This window comes from Conger conger, chromosome 7 (assembly GCF_963514075.1).
Source record: "Conger conger chromosome 7, fConCon1.1, whole genome shotgun sequence".
NCBI lineage: Eukaryota > Metazoa > Chordata > Actinopteri > Anguilliformes > Congridae > Conger > Conger conger.
In genome coordinates, this window is record NC_083766.1 from 64267014 (window position 1) to 64277983 (window position 10970).

At 44.1% G+C, this 10970-nt stretch overlaps 1 protein-coding gene across 1 annotated transcript in view; it reads left to right on the plus strand.

Moving 5' to 3' along the window:
- LOC133134024 (F-box and WD repeat domain-containing 11-B-like) overlaps positions 1-10336 on the plus strand; it is a 26064-nt gene extending 15728 nt beyond the window's left edge. Inside the window, exons 11-13 of the mRNA XM_061250382.1 lie at positions 6156-6234; positions 6684-6848; positions 9092-10336. Coding sequence (XP_061106366.1) covers positions 6156-6234; positions 6684-6845 — 241 coding nt within the window. The 3' untranslated portion in view covers positions 6846-6848; positions 9092-10336. The remainder of the gene's footprint in view (positions 1-6155; positions 6235-6683; positions 6849-9091) is intronic.
- Positions 10337-10970: the final 634 nt, after the last annotated feature.

A 10970-nucleotide genomic window follows, 5' to 3' on the forward strand; every position in this document is an offset into this window, starting at 1 on the left:
ATACAAACTGTTCTAACATACTAATAACAAGCCAATCTAATAATAACAGTTCATATAACAGGTAAATTATCTGTCAATATGTGTGTGTGTGTGTGTGTGTGTGTTTGTGAATTGTAGTGTTGTATGTTTGTTTTGTCACTCACTGTCTCTAAGTATGTGACATTCAGACACATATTTTACTGCAGTATGTGCAGTTGGTCCCTCCCCCAAGACTATCGGCAGTTGGTTGCTCTCTTCCAGATGGAGAAAGTTGGGGATATGTTTTTTTAATTTATTAAAATATTTTTCTCTAATATTATTGTTCTTTTGGTAGCCAGGACTTTTTATGTCTACCTTTTTCAATGTCTAGGTTGTGATCACTGAGTCTGTACTAAGGAGTAAGGAGTCATCTCTGCTTCATATCTCGGACAGTCACAAGATATTCAGCCAATTTGTATTCTCGTTTTAGGGCCAGGTAGCAAGTAAGCTTGTTTTGTGTTTTGGTTTGGTTGTTCCAATGTTCCAGATAAATGGTTTTATTTTGTTTAGCAATTTGGTTTATTCTGATTTGTGTTTGTGAAGCAGTGTTGGCCTGAGAGATGTTCTTGTTAGATGTGAGATGATTAGTTAGTCTCTGTACCAGCTGACTTAGTGGACTCTTTTCAGGGTTCAGCTCTTGGGTTTGAAATGCATGGCACTGCAGTGTTGTTTTGGGACTTGATTTCAGCTGCATCCAGAATTTGTGACCTTTTTTGTATGTTTATAATCAATGGGAATCGTCCTAATTCAGTCCTGCATGCATTGTTTGGTGTTTTTTGTTGGATGTTTAAAATTGTTCTGCAGAATTCTGCATGTAGGGCTTCAATTGGATGCTTCTCCCATCTAATGTAGTCATGTTGACTGAGTGGACCCCATACTTCACTTCCATATAAAGCAATTGGCAGGATTACACTGTCAAACATTTTTGACCAGATTCTGATTGGAATGTCAATCTGGAAGAATTTTTTTCTGATTGCATAGAAGGCTCTGCAGGCCTTTTCTTTCAGTGAATTCACTGCCAGACCAAAGTTTCCTGAGGCACTCATTTTCAGGCCCAGGTAATTATAGGACAGGGTGTGTTCTAGGGTGGTGTTTTCTAGACTGAACATGTGTCTGCTTTCCTGAGATCTTGCCTTTTTTTGGAAGATCATTATTTTAGATTTTGTATGGTTTACTGTCAGGGCCCAGTTCTGGCAGTACTGCTCTAGCAGGTCCAGATGCTGCTGTAGCCCCTGTTCATTGGGCGACAGCAGCACCAGGTCATCTGCATAGAGGAGGAATTTAACTTCCATCTTGTTTAGTGTTAGGTCAGGGGCTGTAGATTGTTCCAATAACACCGCTAACTCATTTATATAGATATTAAATAGAGTAGGGGACAAGGTACATCCCTGCCTAACACCTCGCCCTTGAGTGAAGAGAATAGTCCTTTTATTGCCAATTTTTATTCCGCATTTATTATTTGTATAAATTGATTTAATTATGTCATATACTTTACCCCCTACACTGCTTTGGATAATTTTATAATATAAATCTTCCTGCCAAATTGAATCAAATGCTTTTTTTAAATCAATAGAGCATGCAAAAAAAATTATTTTCTTTTGTTGGTGTACGTGCTGATTAATTTGGGTTTGTAGGGTGTAAATATGATCAGTAGTTCTGTGATTTGGTAGAAAGCCAATTTGTCCTTTACTCAAGACATTGTGTTCGGTAAGGAAGGCCAGTATTCAGGCGTTAATAATACTGCAGAAAACCTTCCCCAGATTACTGCTTACACAAATGCCTCTGTAGTTATTTGGGTCTAGTTTGTCTCCACTCTTGTGTATTGGGGAAATAAGCCCCCAGCTCCAGTTCTCAGGGAAGCAGCCAGCTTGGAGAACGAGATTGAACAATTTGAGCAGGGCCAGCTGCAGCTCAGCGGTGCTGTGTTTAAGCATCTCTGTCCTGATGCTGTCATGGCCACAAGCTTTTCTTGGTTTCAGTTTTTTAATTTGGTCTTCTAATTCTTTAATTGAGATTTGGTAGTAAAGTTGGTTATATAAGATTGTTTTTGATAGTTGATTCTAGGATTTTTCGTTTTTCTTTGATTTTGCTCTGCTCAAATTGAGATTGTTTGGTGATATTTGTTTATATAAGTTTTTCAAAATGTGTTTTCCAGGTATTACAGTCTTGTATAGCCAGATTTTGTGTGCTCCTGTTGCTCAATTTGTGCCATTGTTCCCAGAAATGATTTTTTTCAATAGAATCCTCAATTTCTCTGAGGGTTTGATGATAATGATTAAATGTATTGTGTCTTAAAATCTTTTTATATTCTCTCAGTGTTTCAGTGTAGTTTTGATGATTTTCCAAATTGTGTGGTTCATGGTGTTTTTGGTTGGACAAGTGTCTTAATTTTTTTCTGACACTTCTGCAGTCCTCATCAAACCAGGTCTTGGGGTCTCAGGCCAGACGTTTTTGAGACCTGCTTTGTTGGCTGATTTATAATATATTTTGTTAATTTGGGTTACAGCCATATTTATGCCAGATTGGTTTGGTTGGAATGTTTTTGAGAGAAAGTTGTAAATAAGGTTTGTAGTCTCCGGTGAACTGATTGCCGTTTAAAATTTTACATCACTGTCATGAGCCCATTTGAACGTTTTGTTCAGCTGAAATGTTTTGCAGGGCTCGGGTTCTTTGGCTATCTTTTGTCCCTTTCTTTTTAAGTGTACATTTATCTGACAGTGATCAGAAAGTGGTGACTGTGGTCTGACAGTGAATGCGCTAATGAAGGAGGGGTCCATGTCAGTGATTGCATAATCGACTACACTAGCCCCAAGAGCTGAACCTCCCTAAAGAGTCCCCTCTGATGCTTCCATTAAGCATGTACAGACCTAAGGATCGACAGAGGTGCACTAACTCTTTGCCATTTTTGTTTGCAGTATAATCAAGACTGTTTCTTTGGGTAGTGGTGGGGTTAAGGTAGACAGAGGATGTTCTGAAAATGTGGCTGTTGCCAGCAGAATCCACAATATCATTCTCTGATCCTGTTCTGGCATTTAAATCTCCGATCAGTAGGACATTACCCTGGGCCTGGTAATGCCTGATCTCCGAATGGAGAATTTCAAATAAATTGTCATCGAAGTATGGTGACTCTAAAGGGGGAATGTACGCCGCACAAATGTATATGTCATTATTACATTCAGTGGTGTTTTTGTTTAATTTTAGCCACATATATGTTGGTTTTCTTTCCATTTCAAATAGATTTGATGATAGTTCCTCTTTGTACCATATCACCACCCCTCCTGAGTCTCTGCCATGTTTAATAGTGTTATGTTTTAGGGATGGAAGTAAAATTTCTCGATAGTTTGGGGGACAGTGAGTGTTTGTGTTGTCACGGCACCATGTCTCTAAGAGAACAATGATGTCATGACCAGATATGTGTATGTGGAATTCCGAATTTTTGGTTTTAATTCCAAAGGTCGATGAATACAAACCCTGAATATTCCAAGAGCTAATCAGTTTTGATCTCATTTTCTATAAAATTTCATTTGTACAATAAAAAGCAACACAGATAAATCAAGAAGTAACAACAAAGGAACAAGTGGTAAAAAAATAGGTTATATATGCATACACATACATATACATACACACATACATATAGATCTATATATATATATATATATATATATATATACATTCATATACATACATATACATATACATACATGCATACATACACATACACACACCCTTTTTTCTTCTTTTTTAAATATATATGTATGGATATACTTATCCTATAATTCTACAGATGAGCTGTAATAATTGCCTCACCTCTCCATAGTCTGGAGAATCTGGGTGGTTCCTCCCAGACAGTACCTGGGCGTAGGTGGGCTGTGTGTTAGGGGGTGCTGTGACCTGCACTCTGTTGTGCTGTGCTCCTCTGTAGTAGGCCGTGCCAGATGTGTTGTCTCCAGGCCAGGCTGTGTGGGGTGGGGGCCTCCTCTGAGATGGGTATGCTGTGCTGGGTGGGGCTCTGTTGGGTGGGGGCTCCTCTGCGTTGGGTTGGCTGTGCTGGGCGGGGCTCTGTTGGGTGGGGGCTCCTCTGTGTTGGGTTGGCTGTGCTGGGCGGGGCTCTGTTGGGTAGGGGCTCCTCTGTGTTGGGTTGGCTGTGCTGGGCGGGGCCCTGTTGGGTAGGGGGCTCCTCTGTGTTGGGTTGGCTATGCTGGACGGGGCCCTGTTGGGTGGATTCGTCCTCTGTGATGGGTGGGCTGTGCGTCCTGTTCCCTGGTGGTGGCGTGGTGGTCCTCTGATGGCGTGAGGGCTGGGTGCTGCTCCTCTCAGGTCCTCTGCAAACATCCAGACGCTGCTCCGGTCCAGGTGCACATGGTCATATAGGTGCTCCGGGGTCAGAGTGGGGTGATGTGTGACTTTAACTCCCGTCAGTGTAGCACAGTCTGTGGTGATGGCTCGGCTTATGTTGTTGATTAGTTCAGAAGGGACGTCTTTCCGAGGCAGTAAAGTGGAGATGGTGATGTTGGCTGTGGGGAACTCCCTGCATGCTTTTTGGGCCACCTTTGCTGAGGGCTGAGCTGCTCTCAGTCTGTGATGTGCAGTCTGTGGTCTGCAGTGATTCTGAGGGCTGAGCTGCTCTCAGTCTGTGATGTGCAGTCTGTGAGCAGCTCATCTCTGAGACTGAGGATCTGCGTGTCTCTCTGCTCCAGGTCCTCCTTTAAATCCCTCAGTTCTGCTCTTAGGGCCTCATTTTCCTTACAGAGATCAGTTGTGCTCTCTTCTAGTTGTTCCATTTTTGTCCGGGTTTCCTCTTTGAATTGGTAAATTCAGTTGTGAGTCTCTGAATACTGTTTGTCTCTGGCAGTTTACTCTCTCATTTAGATTAATTCTGCCTCTAGGAGGGATAGGCAGTCCTGGATGCGCTGTACAGACAGCGGTGTTCTGGGTGTGGCAGGGTTGTGAGTGGCTGTGAGTGGCTGGAGGAGGCTGGCTGGGCAGGGCTGGGCACTGTGTGTGTCAGGGAGGCTGATACGGTCACACTGGGAGCAGATGGGGCTTTATAGGGCACAGAGGATTTCTTCTGTTCAACTTCATGTTTTAGTCTCTGAAAGTTAGTCTCAAACTGCTGTAATTTTAATTCAGATCCTTGAATCATGACAGTACCGTTGTTTATATATTGATGTTAAATTTGGGGTGGTGTCCAGGTACAATTGCCTCATTGTTTTATTGCCGCCCATTTTCATGTTTTTATCATCTGCACGGAGAGCAGAATGCCAGGCTTCTGGGTGCTCTGTGTAGAATAGCAGGTCTGATTTCACCTCTCTCTCATTCAGCACAGTAAAATCTGCTCTGAGCGTCTCTGGAGTCTCTTTCAGGAGCCTAGCTTTGTGCCTCTTTCTCCCTGTTTCACTGCTGACTTCTTCAGGGTAGCTGATTGCTAGGTTACGCAAGCTCCGCCCACTATTCTGCTGTAGAAATGTATCCATTTCCAACTGTCAAAATGTCTGCTGCTCACTCACTCTAGCTGCAGGCTAACTGGATTAGCTATTTGACTCGTCAGAAAATTATTAATTATATCAAGAAACCTACCTTCCTATTTACTTGTTATTTTGTTCCTGTCTTTCCTCCTGTCTCCTTTTCATTCATTGGATGTCCTTTTTTTGTGGTTTTCTCTGATTTGTCCCACTTCTCCTGTTGTTGCAGGCAACAGCTCTGTGGCCGTTGGGCTAGCTAGCTATGTTTTCTTTCTGTAATATTTTGCCCCCTTTTTTGGTTTGATGCTAAGTTCCTTTTAGTGTTAAAGTTACTCAAGTTGTTCCTGAGCTTTTTAGATTTGATTTAAGGTATTGCTTTTCATTGTACGTAACTAAAAAACAACAAAATTCAATGAAAGTTTAGCAGATCATAATCATGAGCTCTCTCTCTCTCTCTCTCTCTCCTCTCTCTCTCTCTCTCCTCTCTCTCTCTCTCTCTCTCCTCTCTCTCTCTCTCTCTCTCTCTCTCTCTCTCTCTCTCTCTCTCTCTCTCTCTCTCTCTCTCTCTCAGTACAGTGTTAATGTCTTTCTCTCTCAGTACAGTGTTAATGTCTCTCTCACTCTCAGTAGTGTTAATGTCTCTCTTTCAGTACAGTGTTAATGTCTCTCTTTCAGTAAGATTAAAGTTTGGGATCTTCAGGCTGCTCTGGACCCCCGAGCCCCTGCAAGCACCCTCTGCCTGCGAACGCTGGTGGTGAGTCGTCTGTGAGTCTGTCTGTGAGTCTGTCTGTCTGTCAGTCTATCTGTCTTCCTGTCTGTCTGTCTGTCTGTCTGTCTGTCTGTCTGTCTGTGACTATCTGTCTGTGGTATGGTTGTCTCATGCAGATTGGGTGTTGTGGTTAGTGTGGTTGTCTCTCATGCAGATTGGGTGTTTTGGTTAGTGTGGATGATGGTGATGGTGGTGATGGTGATGATGGTGATGATGGTGGTGATGGTGGTGATGGTGATGGTGATGGTGATGATGATGATGATGGTGGTGATGGTGATGATGATGGTGGTGATGGTGGTGATGATGGTGGTGATGGTGATGATGGTGGTGATGGTGGTGATGATGATGGTGATGGTGGTGATGGTGATGATGGTGATGATGGTGGTGATGGTGATGATGGTGGTGGTGATGATGGTGAGGGTGTTGCTTTGCAGGAACATTCTGGACGTGTGTTCCGGCTGCAGTTTGATGAGTTCCAGATCATCAGCAGTTCCCATGATGACACTATTCTGATCTGGGACTTCCTGCACTTGTCACCCAATGGACAACCCGAGGGGCGGTCCCCCTCACGCACGTACACCTACATCAGCAGATAACAGGTACCGTACCACACACACACACACACACACACACACACACACACACACACCCCTACATCAGCAGATAACAGGTACAGTACCACACACACACACACACACACACACACCCCTACATCAGCAGATAACAGGTACAGTACCACACACACACACACACACCCCTACATCAGCAGATAACAGGTACAGTACCACACACACACACACACACCCCTACATCAGCAGATAACAGGTACAGTACCACACACACACACACACAGACACACACACACACACACCTACAGTCAGGTCCATAAATATTGGGACATCGACACAATTCTCCTCTTGGCTCTATACACCATCACAATGGATTTGAAATGAAACGAACAAGATATGCTTAACTGCAGACTTTCAGCTTTAATTTGAGGATATTTACATCCAAATCAGGTGAACGGTGTATGAATTACAACAGTTTCTATATGTGCCTCCCACTTTTTAAGGGACCAAAAGTAATGGGACAATTGGCTGCTCAGCTGTTCCATGGCCAGGTGTGTGTTATTCCCTCATTATCTCATTACAAGGCGCAGATAAAAGGTCTAGAGTTCATTTCAAGTGTGCTATTTGCATTTGGAATCTGTTGCTGTCCACTCTCAATAGGAGATCCAAAGAGCTGTCACTATTAGTGAAGCAAGCCATCATTAGGCTGAAAAATCAAAACAAACCCATCAGAGAGATAGCAAAAACATTAGCTGTGGCCAAATGAACTGTTTGGAACATTCTTAAAAAGAAAACGCACCGGTGAGCTCAGCAACACCAAAAGACCCAGAAGACCACGGAAAACAACTGTGGTGGATGACAGAAGAATTCTTTCCCTGGTGAAGAAAAACCCCTTCACAACAGTTGGCCAGATCAAGAACACTCTCCAGGAGGTAGGGGTATGTGTGTCAAAGTCAACAATCAAGAGAAGACTTCACCAGAGTGAATACAGAGGGTTCACCACAAGATGTAAACCATTGGTGAGCCTCAAAAACAGGTAGACCAGATTAGAGTTGCCAAACAACATCTAAAAAAGCCTTTACAGTTCTGGAACAACGTCCTATGGACAGATGAGACAAAGATCAACTTGTACCAGAATGATGGAAGAGAAGAGTATGGAGAAGGAAAGGAACTGCTCATGATCCAAAACATACCACCTTATCAGTGAAGCATGGTGGTGTAGTGTCATGGCGTGGGCATGTATGGCTGCCAATGGAACTGGTTCCCTTGTATTTATTGATGATGTGACTGCTGACAAAAGCAGCAGGATTAATTCTGAAGTGTTTCGGGCAATATTATCTGCTCATATTCAGCCAAATGCTTCAGAACTCATTGGATGGCGCTTCACAGTGCAGATGGACAATGACCCGAAGCATACTGCGAAAGCAACCAAAGAGTTTTTTAAGGCAAAGAAGTGGAATGTTATGCAATGGCCAAGTCAATCACCTGACCTGAATCCGATTGAACATGCATTTCACTTGCTGAAGACAAAACTGAAGGGAAAATGCCCCAAGAACAAGCAGGAACTGAAGACAGTTGCAGTAGAGGCCTGGCAGAGCATCACCAGGGATGAAACCCAGCGTCTGGTGATGTCTATGCCTTCCAGACTTCAGGCTGTAATTGACTGCAAAGGATTGCAACCAAGTATTAAAAAGTGAAAGTTTGATTTATGATTGTTAGTTTGTCCCATTACTTTTGGTCCCTTAAAAGGTGGGAGGCACATATACAAACTGTTGTAATTCCTACACCGTTCACCTGATTTGGATGTAAATGCCCTCAAATTAAAGCTGAAAGTCTGCAGTTAAAGCACACCTTGTTTGTTTCATTTCAAATCCATTGTGGTGGTGTATAGAGCCAAAAAGATGATAATTGTGTCGATGTCCCAATATTTATGGACCTGTACATGACTGTACATCAGCAGATAACAGGTACAGTACCACACACACACACACACCTACATCAGCAGATAACAGGTACGTAGCACACACACACACACACCTCTACATAAGCAGATAACAGGTACAGTACCACACACACCACACACACACACACACACACACCTCTACATCAGCAGATAACAGGTACAGTACCACACACACACACACACGCACACACACACACACACACACACACACACACTCACTCTCTCTTACTCTCACTTACATCAGTAGATAACAGGTACAGTAGCACACACACTCACACTGAGCTGGGTGTTTGTTTCTCTTGCTGTGCAGGGTTTGATCAGTAGGGGGCGCGGTGAGCTGGGGGGGGTGCAGAAGACCGGAGGCCCTATCCCTGGGGGAGTCGGCCGTTCTGGAGCCGCGAGACCACACCCCCGCTGGTCGCTAGGAGACGCCGCACCCCGCTGGTCGCTAGGAGACGCCGCACCCCGCTGGTCGCTAGGAGACGCCGCACCCCGCAGGTCGCTAGGAGACGCCGCACCCCGCTGGTCGCTAGGAGACGGACGGACACACCTCCCCCTCGGAGCCCGAGGGAGGAGAAACAATGATGTCACCATTGTGGGCGGGGCTATGCTCACTGCGGCCACACCCCCCAGTCCCAGAGCTACACTCTTCCACAGAACCAGCTGCTGCTCTCTCTCTCTCTCTCTCTCCCTCTCCCTCTCTCCCCCTCCCCCTGGTTGACGGGGTGGGGCTCCTCTGTGTTGTTTTATTTGTAATATTGTAGATTTTTCTCCCTTACCGTCTGCCTGCCTGTGGCTCCGAGCTGAAGTTGTCTTGTCCAAAATTGTGTTGTACATTCAAAAGATTTTTTAAAGAAACACATTATTACTGACAATAAAGTACTTGACTGTGAAGAGTGGATGTGTGAGTGTGAGTGTGAGTGTGAGTGTGAGTGTGAGTGTGAGTGTGAGTGTGAGTGTGAGTGTGAGTGAGTGTGTGTTTAAGGCTCCTCTTCCCCTATATGTGTGGGGGAAAATATTTTTCTGATTTTCAGGAAGGGTAACACTTCACAATGCGGTTACCTGAATTGGCATTAACTAATGTAGTTAACTACTGAAGTTAATCTGTACTGCTTTGTACAATATTTGTACATCTTTATGTTCACAATTACATTACTGAATGCCAATTCATATTGGAATGAAAAAAGCAGTTACTGTATTTATTAGTGGTTAACTGTGATTATACATTTATTCTATGGTTTTAATAGTGTGTACGTGTTCAGGTGTTCAGGTGACTAATAGCTACCTGAATCCTCCGTCCTGTTCACCCCCTTCTGATATCCCAGTACCCTATAGAGACTTTTTTGAATTATTATAATTTTTTTTAATGCACTTACAATGCCTATTGCTTTTTGGTTAGAACAGCTGTTCATGTGTGTTTTGCCATTTATGGATGTGATGTTTTTTACTTGTTGAAGAACCTATGCACTTGTAAATCGCTTTGGATTAAAAGCGTCTGCTAAATGACAAAAATGTCAAATGTAAGTAGTTAGCAAATACATTAATGGAAAGTCAATGTCATGATTTGTACGTCATTAATTCATGATTAACAACTACGTTAGTTAAAGTGTGCCCTCAGACTCCAGGACCGAACCTCTGCTTTCAGCCTGCTGCAGTGTCGCTTCCAATGACGCACGCACACACGCACGCACGCACGCACGCACGCACGCACCCGACAACTGCTGGTTCTCCACTCTCCCTTTACCTGGGAGTCAGGTGTGATCACCCTCCCTTTACCTGGGAGTCAGGTGTGATCACCCTCCCTTTACCTGGGAGTCAGGTGTGATCACTCTCCCTTTACCTGGGAGTCAGGTGTGTTCACCCTCCCTTTACCTGGGAGTCAGGTGTGTTCACCTCCCTTTACCTGGGAGTCAGGTGTGTTCACCCTCCCTTTACCTGGGAGTCAGGTGTGTTCACCCTCCCTTTACCTGGGAGTCAGGTGTGTTCACCCTCCCTTTACCTGGGAGTCAGGTGTGTTCACCCTCCCTTTACCTGGGAGTCAGGTGTGTTCGCCCTCCCTTTATCTGGGAGTCAGGTGTGAAGATAGCCTGGCCAATCAGCAGCACTAACTGTTCAGCTATGTACCTGGAAGAAAAGAAAAGCATGGCTGGATTTGATGGTCCTAAAGGGTCCTCCTGGTCCTGGAGAGC